Consider the following 23,480-nt stretch of genomic DNA (forward strand, 5'->3'; position numbering starts at 1 on the left):
GAGAATAAAAGTTACAAGGTTTTGAAAATTATTTTTATTTAACCTTTTGTTAGTTAGTGTATTTATGAAAAGATCAAGGCAACTTCTTATGGTTGATTATATATTATATAAAAACACATTATCTGGCAAGCTGGTATAATTTACAGAAACATAATTTTGCCAAAAACAAGTAAGTTATTAGGAAAATAGAATCAGCTGCCGTACGGTGAAAATTGATCAAGAAGTTAAAGCAACTAATTAGCAATATCTTAAACATAAGATAATTCATAACCTGCTCTTTCGTAGATGGCGCTAATTTAATTATTTCACTTAAATACTCATTTCGCAAGTTATGCTTTAAAATTTTAAGACAAATTATTTGCTTGCATTTGTTTTTGTTTTTTTTATTTGTACACACATGTTATAAATATGAAAAAATAGTTTTGTCTGTATTAATTTCAACAAATGTGGCGTTCAACCTTAAGGTTAAATGGAATGCTCAGTATAATCTACATGTTTATAGATGGCGTTAATTAATTAATTTAATTAAAATACGCTTTTTGCAAGGTATGTATTGCTGAATATGAATACGGTTCCATGATAACTCAATACAGTGACAATTCAACACACTTTTAAAAAGTGATATAAAGTCATTAGAAACGATATATATATATTTTTTTTAACCTAACCTAATCTAACCTACTTAACTCAGTTAATAAAGTTGTTGTTTCATCACTTTCCATGACTTTATATAACTTTTTAAAGATGTGATGAATTATCATTGTGATGATTTATCCGGTCACCATGAATACATAGTTTTGTCCGTAAAAAATCTCAATTCTTTCAAGAAAGGTGGAATATATTCGGTTTATGGGTGAAATTCCTAAAAATTAAAACTAGTTATTTTTATACTAACTTTGGGCCGGGGAATCCGAATCTGGAAGAATTAGGTTGCGGCAAGCAATATTAACTGAATTACACGACTTTAAAATTTCGACGCACAAACAATTTAACTGGCCATTTTGAACGCTTTCTGACAATAAAACTAGTTATCTTTATACATCTTTATACTAACTTTGGGCCGGGGAATCCGAATCCGAATCCGAAATGTTAGCAAAATTAAAATATGAAATGCATATTTTTTCGTCTCCCCCGACATAAAAACTTACATTTCTTGATAATAAACCTAAATCTAACTGTTTGAATATGAAATATTACTGAAATTATAAACATGTTATTTTACGTTATTGATATTATTGCTTACTAGCAACACTTAATTTTATATATCTTTGGTTATTTTTCTATGGATTTATTGTCAAAAAAACGCATCGACCATTGCGTTATATATTGTTTGCATCTAAAATTTTTAAGTCATGTATTTCAGTTTATATTGCTTGCCCCAACCTAATTCTTTCGGATTCGGATTCCCCGGCCCAAAGTTAGTATAAAGATGTATAAAGATAACTAGTTTTATTGTCAGAAAGCGTTCAAAATGGCCAGTTAAATTGTTTGTGCGTCGAAATTTTAAAGTCGTGTAATTCAGTTAATATTGCTTGCCGCCACCTAATTCTTCCAGATTCGGATTCCCCGGCCCAAAGTTAGTATAAAAATAACTAGTTTTAATTTTTAGGAATTTCACCCATAAACCGAAGCTTACCCCCAATATTGTACCGATGATTCAATCCAACAATCCAATATTGTTTTTGCATGCCTTTCTTGAAAGAATTGAGATTTTTGACAGACAAAACTATTCATATTGCGTATGTACGGGTGCAAAAAAATAATTTGTCTTAATAGTGTTAACCAATACCTTGCAAAAAGCGTATTTTCATTAAATTAACGCCACCTATTAACATGTGGATTATAATGAACGTTCCATTTAACCTTAAGGTTAAACTCAACGTTCATTGAAATCATCTATGAGAAAGCAGATTATGAATTCTTTTAAATTTACTCATAACAATAGATTTTTCAACAGTACAGACTTAAAGAATGATTTAAATAATTTAATCTCTATGTAGTTCTATTCCCTAATATAAAAGCAAACAATTTATATTTATTTTCTTCAAACTCCAATGGCTCGGGCTCGGGTAGTTTATTAAAATAAATGGGATCTTCATTGAGAATGGTTTCCCTGTACACGTCCCAATTTGTAGCCCCTTTTATATTGTTGCCCATATTATACAGTGTCCGGTCACAGCGATAGAGTCTGTTCAGCTTGGCGATATCAGATGGGGAGACCCGTACTCTCTGGCCCATCAGGACCCGAACGGAGGGGTTCCGGGCCAGGATGGTGGGCCGACGCTTCTTGTCCCGGGAGAAGGAGTTGTTACGGTAGTGCATGACACTGTCAAAGTCGTAGGGGATTCCCATTGTCGTGGACTCGTTGGAAACGCGAACTCTGAAGTTTTTTTCACGGCCTGCAATAAAAGTTCATTGTTAAATTTGTGATATTTCTGCAAATAATATTTTTTTAATTTATGTGTTGTGGGATGACACTGAACAGAAAATTTGTAGAATTATTGTATATTTTATCTACACAATAGGCCCTGAGGAAAATAACTTCCCTCAGGGCCTATATCATCTTTGGGGATGCTGTATGGAGGGTTTTTTAAGGAATGAAGATCCGGAATAGGAATAAACAGGAATCCGGGGGTCAGTGTTTCCAGGAGTGACTGCGGTACAGGACGATGAGTCGAGAGAGTCCTGCTGGAGAGGTAAAAAGATCTCCGTCAACCAGTCTCTCCGAATCCGGCCCGCCACATACTAGGTGGGTAGACGCATCCGCCGCCAAGACCTAGACAATCATGAACCCGGGCACCCTCGCTAAGTCACCAAACGCAACGAACCATTAGGGGTGATATATAACAGAGGTGTTGGCTATCCAATGAATGGTCCCCGGGGCGGCGGTACCCATATTCGCCTCCCAAATTGACACTGATATGGCATACACGACGCGCTCAAGAAATGTTTATTTCTTAAGTGGGTAATGACAATAATTAGAGGCTTACGTAATGAAAGTTCTCTCTGCCCAGAGAAATTGGAGCTTTGTCTTCGCCATTTAAGGATTTTAGTAAAGCAGTGGGAAGAAGGGGAGGGGAATAAAAAGAGGAAGGACGGAGGTACCTGGGTATTCAGATCTGGTTTCTAAAGAGATCTATCAAGCAATGTTTTGATCCTGATTGCTGATCTCTTACCAAGGCGATAGTTGCTGATTGCAGACAATACTTTGCATCAAGGTGCTAATGTACTAAGGATGATTTTACTTAAATTATAAATAATCCATAAGTACTGGCATGTAGAGAGGATGAATGAAGAAACAGTGTTATGAGAATATATGACGCGAATGTGAACAGTAGAAAAAGTCAGGGAACGTCCGAAGAAGACATGGTACGATCAAGTGAAACAAATACTTGAGTCAGGTCATGTCGAGATTATATAAATGTGAACGAAACAAGGAGTGTGTGCAGAGCAGAGATGTGCTTTATTTCAAATAAATCCATTTCAAATGGAAATGCAAAATGCAAAATGGGTATTTTCCATTTTGCATTTTAAATGCTTTTCTAAAAACCATTTTGCATTTTGCATTTTAAATGGTTTTCTCAATGCATTTTCCATTTTAAATGCTTTTTTGCAACATTCTTCCTTCTTTCTCCACTAATCTTTTTTTCATAAGCCCCAAATATCAGTCGGAGACAGAACCGATCCCACAGGGATCGGTTCCGTCTCCGACTTTGTTTTTATTGCACATGACCTTTTGACATGTGCACCGATTCATTGTTACGCGGATGACAGTACAGTTCATGATAGCTTTTTGTTTGACAAGCCCCCAAAGGGCACACAAACTCCAACGGCTCGGAGGGCTTTGAAGCAGAGAATGGACGGTTATCTCGAGAGTATTTCCTCCTGGGGTAAAAATAATTTCGTCGAATTTAATGTTTCAAAGACCCAATCCTGTCTGATTACGTCTAAAAGGTATCTAAATGATAATCTAGTCTCCTTTAACGGAAGCAATCTTCCGAACAGGCCTTCCATTGATATGCTTGGTGTAACTATAAGTGACCAGCTCAGGTACGGGGGCTCCATCGAAGCCAGAGTAAAGTTGGCCTCTCAGAAGCTGGGCGTACTGTACAGGGCCCGCAGATACTTTAATAGTACACAACTGCTGACCCTGTACAAATCGCAAGTGCGCCCTACTGTCGGATTTGGCAGCCATCTCTGGTCCGGAGCCCCTAAATACCTGAAAAACCCTTGACTCTGTGCAAAAACGGGCGGACCGTTTGATAGATTCCCCAATCTTAACAAACGGACTGCAATCTTTAGAGCACCAGGCTTCAGGTAGGTATGCTGTCCTTGTTCTATCGGTATTACAATGGAAGATGCTCTGAGGAACTAGCGTCATTGATCCCTTCGGCACCGGTGCGTAGTCGGGATACACGCCAAACGCGCGCCCAACATTTGTACACGGTTGACATTTGTCACATGAGAGCGGGTCGCTTCTAAGATTCGTTCTTAAGTTCAACAGCTCGGCTGTGGAACGAACTGCCGGCCTCTGTGTTTCCTCCCTCCTACAACATGGGACTCTTCAAGACCCATGTTTACTCCTTCCTCTCCACAAAAAGACCCTCCATACAGCATCCCCAAAGATGACATAGACCGTGAGGGAAATTACTTTCTTCAGGGCCTCCTGTGTGGAGTTAATATATAATAAAAAAAAAGTCGGTCCTCAACCTCGCTATGAGAGATAATTTACATTTGTCGAGTTGCTTCCTGGTAGGCGCCCTGGCAATTGAGTGATAGATACTATTACAAAAAATACTGATTCAAATACTGAACATGGCGCACAGTGGGCTGAAAATCGCCTTTCATAGACATAGAGACTTGAATTTAAAGGGTATTTTTTTGGCTAGAAATGGATTCTTCTGATCATTACTATGCTATAAAATTTCATACGAAGCAATTGCGTGTACAAATGAAGGAGTTATCATTTTTTTAAGAAAAAAAATGTATGGCACTGACATTAAAAATAAGGCTATCTCTGGAATCATAAGGTTGGCCATTCTATCCTTACACACAGATATACTACTATTTATTTGTATTTTTTTGACATACTTCGTATTGTGGCACAACTTGCGATTTTTTTTTTTAAATCCTCAAGTTGAAAAATTTTTTTGTTTATGTTGATGATTCATTTTAATGCTTAAATGCTTTACATATGAGTATGCTTTGTCTAGTTTACAATATTTTATTTACACTGCAAGCCAAAACACTGTATGACGCTGTAATATTAAATGTTAGATAGCAGTTTCTATGTTTTTACGTTGGCAACATTAGTCCCGCGCAAATTTTTTGTGGTTTCATAATCTGTAGTCGTGGTGTTTTTGGATTTACCATCATGTAAAAATAATAATAATAATAAGGTGTTTATTCCGGTATGTGGGGAGGTTAGTACAGTCCCACACATTCCATATAGACATACAATAAAATATATAATCAAAAACAAAAAGATAGAACAGAAAGACAACGAAAAGAAAACAGAATAAATTGAAAATAAAATAGAATAAAATAATAGAAAGTTGAAGCCTTTAGGGAGCCGTGACTATGTTTGTAATATGTTTGTTCTACATTGATGTTGATTAAATTACAAAATTGTTTAAAAATTATATAATTATTTTGATTGTTTGACCTGAGAAACCATTTTGTATTTTCAATGCATTTTGAAAATAGGTATTTTGCATTTTGCATTTGAAATGCTTTTCTAAAAACCATTTTGCATTTTGCATTTTCAAATGGAAAAGTTTTGACCCATTTCCATTTTGCATTTCAAATGGTTTTGGGTACCCATTTTGCACATCTCTGGTGCAGAGACAGAGTTATGCGGTGGTCTATTAGAGGTGGGTCCTATGAGTACTTTTCGTTACTGGGTACAATGAGTACAGGTACAAAAAAATACCTGGTAAAAATACCGGTGACAAAATACTCAAAAGTATTTAACTATTGAGGATTGATTCAGAGTAAGAATTCTAATGAACTCCCATAAATTCTGCCCAAATATTCTACGGGAGCTTGATTCCCCGTTTTATTATTTGAAATCGTTGTTACAGGACTTCGATGAAAAAAAAGTTCCGCACAGGCAAAATCATCATATATTATGTAATTCCCCACAATAATTTTTCAAAATCCATGGGGGGGGGGGTAGCTTCGGAATTCCAATTCGAAAAAGTTCCCCACATTTTTCCCGTCGCTAAATTTCAGATCAAATACAAATACTACCCATCAAGAAAATACCTATCATAAATACCTACTAAAAATACCCGACAAAAATACTCATCAAAAATACCCATCGAAAATACCTATCCAGAAATATCTACTAAAAATACCCATCAAAAATACCATCGAAAATACCTAGCAAAAATACCTACTGAAAATACCTACTGAAAATACCTACTGAAAATACCCATCAAAAATACCTACTAAAAATACCCATCAAAAATACCTACCAAAAATACCTGGTAAAAGTACCTATTAAAAATATTAGTACCTATTATAAATATTAGTCCCGGTATAAAATACTCATGAGTATTTTGGAACCAGGTATTTTAGAGATCTGTCACAAGTACAAAGTATCGAAATGGTATGGAAATACCCGGTACTTTTACTGGGTACGATAAATACGCCTCACCTCTATGGTCTATCCCAGAGGTTCCCAGAGTGGTCTATATGGACCCCCAGGGGTCGATATCGGCATGCTAGGGGTCTATGTCAGCAAAAAAAAAATTTGGGGGTCCACGAGATTCAAATAGGGGTACATACGAGCAGACCCCCATTTACCTCAAGTCAACATTTAGGAGTTCCGTAAATGACACTATAGACCTAACACAAATATAATAGACTGAGAATTACTTATTTGATATTTGTATTTTTATATTTCGTAAAGTTGTTTATTGAGGTACATAAATAAAATTATACGTTCCTTTTCTCGTTAGTATTAATATATTGAAGCAAAACATTGCACATCGGAAGCCGCGAATTTTCCTAGATTCTCAACTTGTTTTTGAAAAACATCCATGGTAATAATGACGTTCAACATTTAAATGTACTTCACACAGACTTCAAAACTAAGTTTGAGGACATTTTGACTGTGGAAGTGGAATGTTGAAGAATCAGATATCATATTATGACAAGAAGAACTGATCGGAATAAGCGCTAACAAAGAACTTAAGGGGCAGTTTTGTAGGGCTAGCTACAGAAAGAAATTGCCGTTGCTTATCCTGCTTCATTTTTATTTGGTGTAATACCTTACAAGGGTGCCCCTGTCTGCACAATGTAAAACAGATGAACTATACCGCCACCCGGTTGTTGGACAGGCAAGGGAAGGGAATCTTCTTACGAAAAAGAGAAATAATTATCACATGGGAAGTTCATAGTTTTAGGAAAATTCAATATTCGGCAGGCAGGGGGTCTACGGAAAAAAATATATTTGGCAAGTGGTCTACGGGGCAAAAAAGTTTGGGAACCTCTGGTCTATCCTCTCTGTCTATCCCTGCCGGTAAACGGCGTGATGCTCAGCTAATTTAATTCCCATAGGTGCCGAGTTTCAAATCCCAGTCCTCTTCTAGTTCAAAGTCAAGGAGCTTATTGATGTCCCATGGTGATTTAAATCAACGTATTTTTTTTCTTCGGAGACCTGATTTTGTGGCGCACATCTGGGAGTGTTAAATAGGAGATTTGAGATCTGATCTGGTCATCAAACACGGCCAAAGCCATTTCAAGCACTGCTCCCCCATCACATCAGGCATCCCCTTCGCTAACCAACCTGGATTAAATTGAAAATTTAAAAATAAATCATTCTGTCCGGGGTATGTTATTGTTATTACTAATCTAATTTCTCATTTATTAATAAATGACTATTCCAACCAAGCTGAGCTTTAAATCAACTGATATACTGGCCAAATGACTTAAAGAAAGTACCTACCTACCTACCGCCGAGAAGAAATTCATTTGCCGGCTGGCTGCAACAAATTTAATTGTTTTCTGATTTTTTTACATCGGAATCACGCTTTTATTCCCTTTCCACTGCGTGCCTTCTGCTGATCCACTCCCGTTTATTCCGCCCTGGAATAATCACGATGAACTCGGGCACAAAGTTCAGATACAATCGTTCTATTTCTGCTACAGTAAGTAGTATCCAGTCCGTAATGAACAAACCTAGTATTTACCTCTTCTCTTGCCTCGGCAGTTGCCTGGAATGGGTCTATTGAACGGCGCGGTGTTCCAAGCCGACCCGCTGACCTTTTCCCGTAATCAAAATCTTGAAATCATTTTTCACCTTTTGAGCGGTGCCCGTTAATGGAAAATCGTAATTATTAGAGGTTAATAAGTGAGCATTTCAACTCGGAGAAGAAAGCTCAGATATCTAACAGTTGTGCTTTAAGCTTCAATGAACACTGCGAGAAGAATACGTGGTTGTTATATTTAATTAAAAAGCTGACGTGTGACTATTTCAGATAAGATGTGAGAATTTAAAAACTTTTTTTTAAATATCAGCTAATGACTGATGGGATAATTTTTATGGAATGTCTTTGAACGTTTGAACTACACAGCATTACAACACCCAGTCTTGATTGCGCACATATTTGATGGTATAAAATTCGTGCTAAATATTTAATACTTGCTAGGGAACCGAACCACAACCTACCGATTGGCCAAATGCTATTAAATTCTTTTATAGGCGTGAGATCGGTCAACCAAATGAAAAATAAAATCGGCAAGACAATTCATAAAATATTACAAATTCCGTGTAAAGTTATAACATGAAATTTTGTTTTTATTTATAAATTTCCAAATAATGGAATGAAGTTTCCCGGCTGATGGGTACTTACCTATCCACTAAAATGAAATATCATTTCTAAAAGTATAATTTGTACACCTTCCCCCCCCCCCAAAGAAGGGTTTTAAAAATATACTTTAAATAGAAAGAAAACTGTTCGTTTTGGAAAATCTAGTACACGGAAGCATGGGCGTCGGCAGGGGACAGTTGCCGCCCTAGACAAATTGGTGAACAAAAAAAAATGAAGGAAAAAGAAGACTCTTATAATTGGCGCCAAAACTACAGATTTGTAATTTTTTTAAATCAATGTGACAACTTTAGTGCAAGATACAGAGGTAATGCGTCGTCTCGGTCAGGGCCGGACTTCCGCATAGACCCAATAGGCTCCGGCCTAGGGCCTCAACCACGGTGTGGGGTGCCTCGGCCAGAGACCGATTTTTTATTTTCTTTTTTAACATTAACTTCACACAGGAGGAACCGATAGGACATAAGTTCATTCAGACATAGCGTGTAATTTTTGAGGATACTGTGAAATTAGTAAACATTGACGACAAATTTTCCATAGGGCCCCAACGACGAAGAGGGTCCAGCTGCATATTTCCTTTTCCGTGTTCAATAGGAGGCAGTACTGCCTTGAAACACGCACGGGCAACTCGTGTTCAATTCAAGGCACAATCTTCCAATCGTGCACGGGTTTGTAATTACTGTGAACATTGAATGAGCGCGTTCCAGTTTGCGTTGCAAGCCCGTGCACGATTGGAGGACGCTCCCCTTAAATTGAACAAGAGTTTAGAAACAGAAATAGCTTAACAAAACCGTGCGTGTTTCAGGGCAGTTCTGCCTCCTATTGAACATGGAAAAAGAAATATGCCGGCCCGGCTAGGTGCCAAAATGATACACTTTGAGGACACAGGACCTTTTTATGTAAGCAGAAAATGTTGCTTGCGTAATGATGGAGGACTTAGCTAGCAGTGCTTTGATCTCGCGACGTCTGTGTGGGAATCTGACCCATTGGTTCACTCGGCTACTGGCCGGTTAAACTATATTTTCGCCTGCTGCGCTTTTACCGTGTTTTTATGAATGTGATAATTAACACTTCACTCGGCTTTGTGAGAGTTATAAATAATTTTCCACTCCCTTCGCTCTCGTCACTTATTCCAGTTGAGGAGTTTTCCTGTTAAAAAATACTAATCTTGAATTCATTGAGGTTTGACTGAAACATGTCCATCTCTGAAGGAAGTTTATTTAAAAGCGCAGTCATTCCAGAGAGGCACGAGCATTGGTAGGTTGGTCCTGCCTCTTCGAAAAATAAAAAGCCTGTGCTGCCTACCTCTGGTGAAGCTATCGGGGGCATAAAACGTAATACGCTACAGAATATCAGGATTGCAAATGTGTCTGTTGAGCAGCTTATGTGCTACTACTACCCTCGCAAGTTTTCTCCAAACGTCTAGACGATCTAGTCCTTGCATTGCAGCGAGAAAGTCAGAGGGATGTAACAAACCTTCGCATGTAAAGGTACAGCATAAACTTTTCATGCGCCTTTTCTATATCAAAAACACAAAACAAAGTCAATGACAGACGTCAAGTATAATTTTGCTCCGTATAAAATAGTGAAATAAAGCGCAAAAGTTTAATGTAAACATTATATAACTTGTGTATCTGTGCATCATAGTGCGGCGGAAATTCTGGAACTAATTTTATGTATGTACTGAATCGCATTCTTAATAGAAACTCATTACAAAAAATTAAAAAACCGAGATTTTAACATATTATTTGGATGCACTACCTACATATGGCATATTTAATCTACTAGTCAATAGATGTCAGTAAATACCTACATACATAAAATTTATAAAATAAACTGAGTTACGCCTACGAATCAATAGATGGCAACGCTTGCAAACTTGCGAAGGAAAATATTTTTAATTCAACTATTGCCCAGTAGATGGTGACAGTGTTTATAAACATCAAAATAATATATATATATATATATATATATATTTTTTTTTTATAAATAATAGAAATCAAAGTTTTTAGTGCACATTGGATCATTTACTAACCCAATATAAAAGTGAATTTAGTTCTTCAGCGGTCTTCACTACGACTCAAAATTTATCACTCGTGTTACGAATTTTGCCTGCCAACAGGCGCAAGGAAAACTTTACCACCTAACTAACCACATAATCACAACATGAATAATTGCAATGCCTGTTCAGAACCCACTCTCTCCGACGAGTCCGTATTTACCTGCGCCGTGTGCAAGGGAATATTCCATTTGCACTGCAGCGGAGTGGCAGAGACCTCATACCGTCGACTCACTAAGGAGCGACGCGCCCAAATTAAATGCAAGAAATGCCTATCTGACACTCCGGCTTTTAATGTCACTGCCAGCGGTGCCTCAACTTTGGACAATGAACTACTATTAAAACAAAACGCAATACTCGACCAAAACACCCAAATTCTCGCCACAATCTCAGCAATGAGTAAACAATACGAGGATATTCTACTTCGAGTCCACGAACTCGAGAATATAAACAAAAAACTTGAAAAAAAAACTGTGATCTTGAAGCGCGCTTGGAGCTAATAGAAGGACAATTTGAAAATTTAGACAGGGAAAACAGGTCGAAAAACGTAGAAATACGAGGAATCCCGGAAATAAGCGGAGAAGACTTAAAAAATGTTGTTTTCAATATCCAAAAAATTACAAATGCCGGAACAGAAGTGAAAAACGTGGAAGCAGCCTACCGTACTGGACAAAAAACCAACAAGGATTTACAACGGCCAATAATCCTCAGATTCAAAACAAACGATGACCGTGACATCTTCTTAAATGACATAAAAACATTTAACAAGCGATCTGCAAATCGGGAGGATAAATTAAACACAAATATCATAGGAATGGCAGGAAAGAGCTCCCAGATTTATATCAATGAACACTTGACATTTCGAGCTAAACATCATTGGTTTCTTGCACGTAAGGCTACACGAGACAATATTTTTTAAGTTTGCCTGGACCAGAGGGGGACAAGTATATGTACGCAAAGACGTTGGGACGCCCGTTATACTTATCAATGAAAAAACCAAAAACCTTTTATCTCCCTCACCAAATAACTTATAATCAATTTTCATCCTTTGGTATACTTTTATTTTACTTGATTCTCCTGTATATTATTATATATTCATCTATATATTACTTGATACTATCTGTTACAAAAAACATATTATTGGATTTTTCTAGCCCAAAGACATTTAACAAAAGCATGTACCCCATCATTGTTTTTAATCGATCAAATAACTTAATACAATCACCTCTTTCCAGTAATCTAGTTTTCTTATCATGTAAAAAATGTGTTATTGTAATTGCATCAAAACCATTACAACTTACTATGCTTTATACAAACACTAAAAATGGAAGAAATAGTTGATCAATTGGACAATTTGTCCATAATTCCATGTACAGAGACAAACAGTCCTCTCGAAGTCCAAAAAATATTAACTCAACCTGCCCTAAAAATTTTCTCTATGAATATCAGAAGCATAAACCGTAACTTCAACGAACTATTGTTAGTTCTCACAGATCTAAATTCAGACTTTGACATACTCATTTTAAGTGAATGCTGGATCAATGAAAATTACATTCCAAAAAACATAACAAACTACACACACTACAACACACAGAATAACCTAACACAGAACGAGGGAGTTATCGTATTCCTCAAAAATCATATATCTCACTCAGTGAACGAAATCATAATCAACGACTCTAATTGTCTCAAAATTGAAATAGATAACCATGTAACTATATTTTCTATATATCGATCACCAAGCACATCTAACATAACCCCATTTCTAAACTCACTTAATCAATCTCTATCATGTGTGAAAAATTGTGACAATATCCTTATTATCGGTGATCTCAATATAAATATAATTAATTGCACACATCCTCAAGTCAATGAATATATAAACCTACTAACACTACAAGGATTCGTCCCAGCCATTACAGCACCTACCAGGATATCTGGCTCGTCGGTGAGTTGTATTGATCATGTATTTTCAAAATGTAAATTAAAAAACAGATCTCTTGTATACCAATGCACTGTCACAGACCACTACGCTACCATAACATCTCTGTCTCATAAAATACATAAACCACCGCAACACGTAATCACACAAAAGAAAATATCTTACAATACACTTTATGACCTGGTCTCTCAGGAAACTTGGTTAAATGTTTACAAACAGAGTGATCCCAGTCTGGCCTGCAAATCTCTTGTTGACACACTACATATCCATCTAACCAACGCTACATCAGACAAAACTCACAAAACTAAACACCATGATTCTAAACTTAAGCCGTGGATAACTTTTGGTATCCTACACTCTATTCGTAAGCGCAATAAACTCCACGCACTCTGCAAAAAAAATCCCAACGACTATGAATCTCACCTGTTCTACAAGAAATACAGAAATGTGTGCAAAAAAATTACTTTAAAGGCCAGAGAAGATTACTACAAAAAACAAATAAATAACGCAGAGAATGACAAAAAAAAAGGAATATCATTAAAGACATATCTTACACTAAAGTAACGACAACACCTATAAACAAGATAAACGTTGATGGTCAATTACTAACAAACACAGGTAATGAATCTGAAAAAATCGCAGATCATTTCAATGAGTTTTTCACCACAATTGGTTCTAACCTTTCCAATCTTATCCTGGCAAAAAATAGTGTTTCGGAACATGAACTTGCAAACGAAATATCCCTGACTCCCCTGAGATATAGTCCTTTCCTTTTCACCCCCACCACAGAATTAGAAATTATAGAAATCATATCAACTTTAAAAAATACTCACTCAACAGGAATAGATGAAATCTCTACTAAACTTACAAAACATTTAAAAATACTTATAGCCAAGCCTCTAGAGCATATTATAAACCTTAGCCTCCAATCCGGTATATTCCCAAACTCTCTTAAACATGCCTCAATTATCCCTATTTACAAATCAGGTGACAGATCTTCCCGAAATAGTTACAGGCCAATATCTTTACTGAGTACAATCTCCAAAATCATTGAAAAAATAGTAAAACTAAAACTGGTTAAGTACCTTGAGGAAAATAAAATCCTTTCAAATAACCAGTATGGCTTTCGCAAAAACCGTAGTACTGATGATGCAATTGCAACCTTCACCAAACTGATATCCGATAACCTTGATAAGGGTAATAAACCTCTTGCTGTCTTTCTAGACTTATCTAAAGCCTTTGATACTATTTCACATCACATTCTCCTAAAAAAACTGCAACAGATTGGGATAGAAGGTACTGCCCTAAATTGGTTTAAAGGCTACCTTACACAAAGATCGCAAACAACTGTTATTCACTCAAACCGAGCATATAGAAGTAAATGTCTATCTATCTCCTACGGTGTGCCCCAAGGAAGTGTTCTAGGTCCGCTCCTATTTCTCATATATATGAACTCACTATTGAAACTGGACATTGATGGCAATATAATATCTTTTGCTGATGATACGGTTATCATATTCACTAGCAAAACATGGAAGACATCAATAGAGAAGGCAAATTATGGTATTAACAAAATTAAAAAATGGCTAGACTCCAACCTCCTCACCCTAAATGTACAAAAAACACAATGCATACACTTTTCAATCCGTAAATTCACACTCCCAGAAAACCTTCCCAAATTAATCATTCACACTTGCTCACAAAATCTAAACACATCTCCACTATCACCCAATAATTGCTGCTCATGCCCAAATCTTAAACCATCAAATGAAATAAAATACCTAGGAGTCATTATAGATAACCAATTACGCTGGGAGGCCCATATTAACTCCATAACTAAGAGACTCCGTAAGTTATGCCATATTTTTTATTCTCTACGATCAATCCTTGATATAAACACTCTAAGAACTGTATATTTTGCTCTATTTCAATCGATAGCAACGTATGGTATTATAGGATGGGGAGGTTGTGCAGCATCCATCCTCTACCCTCTAGTGACCGTTCAAAAACTTTTGCTAAGGGTCATCTTCAAATGTTCCCCCTCTCATCCATCAGAGCCACTCTTCAAGAAACTCACAGCCCTTGATATTCGCCAACTGTATATCAAGATAGCTCTTATCCATATCTGGAAAAATGGATTGATAAACTCTACACAAACGGACATACATACACGCTACTCAAAGCACGGAAAATGCATAATTCCTGTAACAAAAACCACTTTTTCACAAAGGCAATACTCATACATCGCACCTAAAATATTCAACACGTTAAAAAACGACATCAAAACATCAAAAACACTTACTCACTTTGCAACCGGTGTGCATAAATGGATATCTGAAAAGGGGCGAAATTTCTTTAAGGAACATATGAACCTATATCACCAGTAAATAATTTAAATAACTTGTATATTACTAAACAATATATTTCTTTTTCATATTCATCATTAAAAAAATATATATTTACCACCACTGATATGTTTCTTATACTCTAGTATTTATTACGAAAAATATTGTGACAATAATTCCACATTTGTGTACATATCCTTAGCCGTAGCTCAAACGTGGATTTACACAAAAAATTGCCGATATATATCTATACACCTATGTTACCATAACACGCACATGCAAATCGCTCATCAAGATATAACTTATCCCTACTTTCTTACCAAATAGTACTTTCTTTGATTTTATATTGTATTTGTATTCTTTTTTTAGAAATACACTTGTACTTAATGTACTTGTATTTTTACTACATTTTTAATTCTATTTTAATCACACAAATGTACTTGTATTTTTTCTTTTTTTGATACATGCTCCTTGTATTATTTTTAATTCAATAATACGTATTTTCTTTGATATACTTTTTATATTATTTTAAATTTTTCTGTTTTCCACACCTATTTTTTATATTCATATATCTTAAACTTATGTAGATATTTTGCATTATTTTTAATTCCTTTATACTTCATACTTGTTTTAGATGTATAAATTATTTTATTTTATTTTTATATTATTTTGTTTTCATTCAACTTATTTTTAATTTGTATTATTATACTTAACATAAAATTGACCACTACAACACGGGCATGTGCCTAGTGTGGTGGCCAAAAATTTACCCGTTTACTGTAACATATAAACTTAACTGAATAAAGAACATTAAAAAAAAAAAAAAAAAATTTGAGTGTATGGCATTAAAATGGCTCAAATTACCGACCCACTCTCGAGAATGTTACGAACCAGAGTAAAATAAAGCATTTTTATTACAAAACCTAGCATTCGCATGGCAGTGTTGCACACCGAATCGATATGAGAACGAAAAGTCAGGCGTGTCAAAAGTGATTCATTAATCCTTCGTTAAAGAAATATATTTTAACGAGGTGCCAGACATTCTATGGTTAAAGGACAGCGTACATGCTTTGCTCATGCGAAGCACGTAATTGTACACTTTCCGCTGTTAAAGTAAAGTTTATTTCGATTACTTCACTGTACTATGCTGTCGATATCGAATTGTACAAGAATAGAGTCGTCTTTCGTCTTTATTCCGATATACAGTTTAATATCAGCATATGTGGTCAGAAAATAACGAATTTTATGAACAGAGCTATGCCATAAACATAGAAGTCCTAAATTAGACCCTTGAGGGACCTCAGAATTTGTGAGGTAAGGTTTAAAAGTGATCTGCCCATAAACTTACCGAAAATCATGTTCTTAGCCATCCGTTGCCTGTTTTTACGTTTTACGTTCATCCATTCTTCTTTATATGACCGAGCTGATTCGGATTTAGGCTCGGAAACTGGATTGTATGACACTGCCACATTGTCCTGGGGATAGCTTCGAATTGACTCGATGCGTTATCTTTTGCTTTGGTAGCCGTTCTAGTCCGCATTCGCTCTTTGGTGACAGTTTTAGTAGACGGGTTAGCGGGAGCGGTGCGGGGGCCGTAATGTTAGCCCAGCGGCGCACAGTGGGCTGAAAATCGCCTTTCATAGACATAGAGACATGAATTTTTAAGGGTATTTTTTTGGCTAGAAATGGATTCTGCTGATCATTACTATGCTATAAAATGTCGTACGAAGCAATTGCGTGTACAAATGAAGGAGTTATAATTTTTTTAAGAAAAATTTGTATGGCGCTGACATTAAAAATGAGGCTATCTCTGGAATCATAAGGTTGGCCGTTCTATCCTTACACACAGATAATACTACTATTTATTTGTATTTTTTTGACATACTTCATATTGTGGCGCAAGGTGCGATTTTTTTTTAAATCCTCAAAGTTGAAAAAAACCCTTTTTAATGTTGATGATTCATTTTAATGCTTAAATGCTTTAAGGCTTGCAGTGTAAATAAAATATTGTAAACTAGACAAAGCATACTCATATGTAAAGCATTTAAGCATTAAAATGAATCTTCAACATAAAAAAGTTTTTTTTTTCAACTTTGAGGATTTAAAAAAAAAATCACAAGTTTCGCCACAGTACAAAGTATGTCAAAAAATTACAAATAAATAGTAGTATATTTGTGTGTAAGGATATAATGGTCAACCTTATGATTCCAGAGATAGCCTCATTTTTAATGTCAGTTCCATACAAATTTTTCTTAAAAAAATGATTACTTCTTCATTTGTACACGCAATTGCTTCATACAAAATTTTATAGCATATTAATGATCAGCAGAATCCATTTCTAGCCAAAAAAAATACACTTGAAAATTCAAGTCTCTATGTCTATGAGAGGCGATTTTCAGCCCACTGTGCACAGTGTTTTGGCTTGCAGTGTAAATAAAATATTGTAAACTAGACAAAGCATACTCATATGTAAAGCATTTAAGCATTAAAATGAATCATCAACAAAAAAAGATTTATTTTCAACATTAGGATTTTAGAAAATAAATCGCACCTTGCGCCACAATATGAAGTAAGTCAAAAAAATACAAATTAATAGTAGTATTATCTGTGTGTAAGGATAGAACGGCCAACCTTACGATTCCAGAGATAGCCTCATTTTTAATGTCAGCGCCATACAAATTTTTCTAAACTAAAAACTAACTAACCATCACGCCGTTTCCCCGCAGGGGTAGGCAGAGAGGACGGACCGCCAAACAACTCGGTCTTGGCACACACTCCTTGCCTCATTCACATTCATACATCGTCTCATACATACTCTTCTATTGTTCTGACTCTTGACATGGCCCGACTCAAGTATCTGATTCACTTGGTCGTGCCATGTCTTCCTCGGGCGTCCCCGACTTCTGCTACCATTCACATTTGCATCGTATATTCTCCTTACACTCCTTTCTTCGCTCATTCGCTCTACATGCCCAAACCATCTAAGCGTCCCTTTCTTGATCTTACTCATTACGCTTACATCAGCCTTGCACTCTTTGCGGATATCCACATTCCTCACACGATCATACATGGTTTTACCACACATACGCCTCAGGGATCTCATTTCAACAGCATTCAATCTACTTTCATCCTTTCTTTGCCAGTTCCATGCCTCACTTCCATACATCAGGGTAGGTACCAGCACTCCATTGTGGACTGCTAACTTCGCTTCTTTGGACAATTTTTTGTTAGCGCCAACTGCGTTCAGTCCTCCATTAATGGAGTTACCTGCATTTACTCTTCTTTCAATATCTCTGTCAGCCTTCCCATCTCTCGTAAACATGCTTCCTAAATACACAAATTCATCCACCTGCTCCAAGTATTCCTCATTCACAACTATATTGCACACTGTTTTCGTACTTTCTCTTTCAAACACCATTACTTTAGACTTACTTACATTCATCATTAACTCATTCTTCACGCATACTTCGTTCATCCTAGACACGAGAGACTGCAGATCATCCATACTATTAGCAATCAGCACCGCATCATCAGCATACAACAGGCAACATACTTTCAGATTACTCAAATTCGCGCCCAATCCCACATCTTTCAATTCTTGCATACAATTATCCATGTATAGATTGAATAACCACGGTGACATTACGCAGCCTTGTTTAACACCTTTTGTGATATCAAACCACCCCGTAAAACCACCGTTCACCCTAACACATGCAACGCTTCCCTCATATAGAGACGCAATTGCCTGAGTCAGATTCGCATTCACTCCATACTTGGACAACACCTTCCATAGCTTTTTCCTGTCGACTCGGTCGTATGCTTTTTGTAGATCTACAAAGGCACAGAAAAGTTTCTGGTTTTTTGCCAGAAACTTCTCGGTGAGCATACGCAATGAGAAGATCTGGTCCATGCACCCCCTTCCACTCATAAAAGCACCTTGCACATCCCATATTTTATCCTTTGTTTCCTTTCTTACCCTTTCAATCAAAATTCTACCATACAGCTTGCCAACTGAACTAAGCAGGCTAATAGCCCTATGATTCCCACATTCCATACGTGACCCTTTACCTTTGTATAATGGCATGATCACTGCCCTTCTCCAATCTATTTTTCTTAAAAAATTATAACTCCTTCATTTGTACACGCAATTGCTTCGTACGACATTTTATAGCATAGTAATGATCAGCAGAATCCATTTCTAGCCAAAAAAATACCCTTGAAAATTCAAGTCTCTATGTCTATGAAAGGCGATTTTCAGCCCACTGTGCGGCGGGCAGTGGCCGAAGGTGTAATGAGTACTACACTTTTTTTGTTGCTTATATTTGACACTTGCTGATTCACTATCGCTTCAATGCACTTTACACGGTTTAATAACTCATCCAGAGTATTACTTTGTTCGAGAGTTACGCTCTTCAGTTCCTGGAGCACGGGATCACTTTTTATTAAGTTGAGAGTGATAAATTTTAAATAAAGACGTGCGTGTAAATTGGCGAGTTGTTATTGTTATTATAGATATAGGTGTTGTGATGATATTGTCAAGGATTATTCTACAACAAATGCAAAATAATACAAGTGCGTGAAAAATCCAAAAAAAGTTCATTGCAGTATTATTTTAGCAATGATTAACAAAATGCTGAACCATATCTAGGTCCTACTACTTATTGTCCCGTTATTCTCAAAAAAATGTCGTGATTTTACTTTAACGTTACTCTAACAAGAAAAGCCTTAGAAATAAACAAAGGTCTACGTGTCGTATTCAAATATTATTTTTTTTTTTTTTTTTTTTTTTTTTATTTTTTTTTTTATTTAACAATTTTTTATATAAGATAATGTGTCCTTACTGGGGTACCCCGTTCTAAGGTCACATTGTACATGGTTATATGTTTGAAATAGTATAAGTACATATGTTAAAATACTACATAGAAAATTAAAAAACAATATTTAGAGAAAAAATAAAACATAATACGAGCTTTAGTCCTTGTTGGGTTGCAAAATTATATCTATATTCTTCCTTCCCTTATCCATAATCCATTTCTTAATGTTTCTTTTGAAGTCAGTTATTTTTTTAATGTTTTTTATTTCAAAAGGGAGGACATTAAATAATTTTATAGAATAATACTGCATATTTCTTTGTCCAAACGTTGTTTTAGTTGTAGGTTGGTGTAACATGTGTTGTAATGTGGATCTTGTGAGTCTGTCTGAGTTTGTCTGTGTAAAGTTGTCCTGGTTTTTGAATGCGTAAATTAGTATATCTTTTGCGTATAATTGTTTTGGTGTCATTACATTCAGGGTTTTAAAAACATAGTCGGTAGGAGTTCTGATGGGGATCCTAAGTATAATTTTGAGAATTGCCTTTTGTGTTATGAGGACTGGTTTTATAGTGGAATCGCATGAGCTTCCCCATCCGATAAGACCATATTGTAGTTGAGATTGGGCTAATGCGTAGTAGATTTGAATTAATTGTTCTTTATCTAAAATGTTTCTTATTGTTTTGAAGAAATAGGTTAGTTTTTTTAATTTGTTGCTCACATTTTCTATTTGGGAGTTCCAATTTAAGTTTTGATCAATAATTATCCCAAGGTATTTTATTGTTTGAATTTCAATCAATTTTGGGCAGTTGCAAGGAATTCCATGGTTCGCGGTTAAACAGTTTTTATGAATTTTTATGTTTAGATTTGAATTGACTTTATCTGTCTGTTTGTTGTAAATTTTGAATTTTATATATTTAGTTTTTGTATCATTTAATGTAAGTGAATTTGTATCAAGCCATTGTTTTACCTGATTCATCCCTTCTTCAGCTTTTACGAATACTGTCTCCCACGACTTTCCATGGAAGAGAAGAACTGTGTCGTCTGCGAAACTAATTACTGAGCCGTGACAGTTTAGATTACATAGATCATTTATATATATCAGGAATAAAATCGGCCCTAAGACACTGCCTTGTGGAACTCCGTATTGAATTGGTATTGGTTGACTTGATTCATTTTTAATCCTGACTAGTTGTGACCTTTCTGACATATAGCTTTGAATGAGATTCAGTTCACGACCTACGATTCCAATCTTTTTGAGTTTTTCTAGAAGATATGTATGATCAATTGTATCGAAAGCTTTACATAGATCTAAAAATATTCCGATACACTTATTACCATTATCGAGACTATGTTTTATACTTTTTACAATAGAGGCGATGGCATCGGAAGTTCCCATATTTTTTCTAAAGCCGTATTGATTTTCAGATAGTATGCGGTTTTTTTCAAGATATTGAGTGAGCTGTTTCTTAATAACTTTCTCTACTATTTTTGAAAGATTATTCAAAATTGTTATCGGTCTATAGTTACTTATATCCGCTTTATTTCCGGCTTTAAAGATTGGTATAACAGAACCCAATTTAAGCGATGCAGGAAAGATACCATCCTTGATACATCTGTTCACAAGGTGGAGAAGTGGTTGGATTAGTTCATCTCTAGTTGATTTAATTATTCTCATTGAAATGCCATCTGATCCGGAAGTGAGTGTTGGTTTCAATGAATCTATAATGATTTTAATGTCATCTGCCGTAACTGTATTTAATTTAAAGGTGATATTATTAGTAAGTGCGTTATTATTCTCATTAGCAGTACGAAGAGGTTTAATGATTTTTTTAGCTAAATTAGAACCGACATTGGTGAAATATTCATTTACAAATTGGACTATTTCCCTTGGATGTTCTTTCATATTTAATTTTTGATTTGATGTATCCAGTTCGGTAATATCACTGTTTGTATTGTTGTTAGTATATGTCATCTCCCTAATAATTTTCCAGACAATTTTAGGGTCGTTATTACAGTCTTGAATCTTACTTTTATAGTAGTTACCTCTGGCATATTTCAGAAGTTTGGAACACATATTTCTATAATGTTTATAAAGATTTATTAATGAAAGATCAAGTGGGTTTTTTTTAGTTTTCAAGTGTAATTTGTCTCTAATTCTTATACTTTTTAGAAGTCCTTGAGTAATCCAAGGTTTTTTTATTTTACGTTTGTGTGAAGTCTGTGTTGTGAATGATTCTGAACATTTATGAATATTTGTTTGAACAATGTTTGTAAACGAGTGCCAGCAATCTTGAAAATCTTTAATTTTAAGTAATTCTCCCCAATCTTCCGATTTTAGTAAATCCTTTAATTTGTTAACATTAATTCTTTTTTTAACAAGTGTGTTTTTAATATATGTTTGTGTATTTTGAAGTTGAATGGTGAGTAGTAGTGTAAAGTGGTCAGTAATATTGGAATGGTGAACGGCGGTACAGTATGGTTTATTTGTTTTTACCATGATGTGGTCAATACAGGAGGCAGATACAGTTTGAGCGTTTTCGATATATCCTAATCTTGTTGGTACATTAACTGCACTGATCAGTCCATGATGCAGCAAAAGTAGTTGGTAGTCATCACACTGCGGGTGTTTCTGTCCTGTATTTAGTAGATTAATATTAATGTCCCCAATTAAGTACACGTTCCGAACATCTCGTAGTAGGGTTAGCTCATCATCCAGGGAATTAAGAAAGGGAGAAATGTCTCTTGTTGACGGTGATCTGTATATCCCGAATATTGAGATGTCATTATTAATGTTTATCAGTAGGCAGTTTGCGTCTCTGAGTTGAATTTCCTTTACAATTCCTTGGATCTCATTTTTAAGATAAATTATAACTCCGTCATTCTGACTTTTATGTTGCGTGGAGTTATATACCTTATATTTGTCCAGATGTTTTGGTGAATATGTTTCTTTTTTTATACGACATTCTGTGAGTATGATAATGTCGATTTCCTCATCAAGTTGCTCTAGCATCACTGTCAACTCTACGAAATTTTTGTTGATGCTTCTAATATTCTGGTGGAGTATTTTTAATGTTTTTGTTTTTTTGTTTAGTATGTAGTCATTAATTTCTCGTATTGTTGAACTTGTGGTGGTTTCGGGAGAAGGGTAATCGAATTCAATCTCAGTTAATGGATCCATTTTTGGTATAAGTGTTCAATATATTATAGATGGTTATGGAATTTATTGTTTGTTTACATGATTTTATTTTCGAGGTCGTAATGATTTTTTATTTCAAATATTGGAGAGTCTTCGGATTTTCTTGCCAGTAATTTTCCATTTTTAAACCAAATGAATTTGAATTTTTTTTCCTTTGCCCTTATTTTAGTGTTCCATAGAAGATTTTTGTAGTATGGCGTCAGGGCTTCATTTACGTAAACCTTTTTATTGACATCTGCTAAAAGAAGGGAGACATTGTTATTTTTTCTGGCATTCATCATTGTTATTTTTTT

The 23,480-nt window shown here is 35.6% G+C and overlaps 1 protein-coding gene across 1 annotated transcript in view; it reads right to left on the bottom strand.

Moving 5' to 3' along the window:
- Positions 1–1,317: 1,317 nt before the first annotated feature.
- LOC149420955 (low choriolytic enzyme-like) overlaps positions 1,318–23,480 on the bottom strand; it is a 70,698-nt gene continuing 48,535 nt past the window's right edge. The window contains exon 4 of the mRNA XM_089635642.1: positions 1,318–2,399. Within this exon, the coding sequence (XP_089491768.1) occupies positions 1,993–2,399 (407 nt within the window). The 3' untranslated portion in view covers positions 1,318–1,992. The remainder of the gene's footprint in view (positions 2,400–23,480) is intronic.

The sequence above is a fragment of the Hesperophylax consimilis genome, chromosome 9 (genome assembly GCF_061612785.1).
Source record: "Hesperophylax consimilis isolate HC1 chromosome 9, BYU_Hcon_1.0, whole genome shotgun sequence".
NCBI lineage: Eukaryota > Metazoa > Arthropoda > Insecta > Trichoptera > Limnephilidae > Hesperophylax > Hesperophylax consimilis.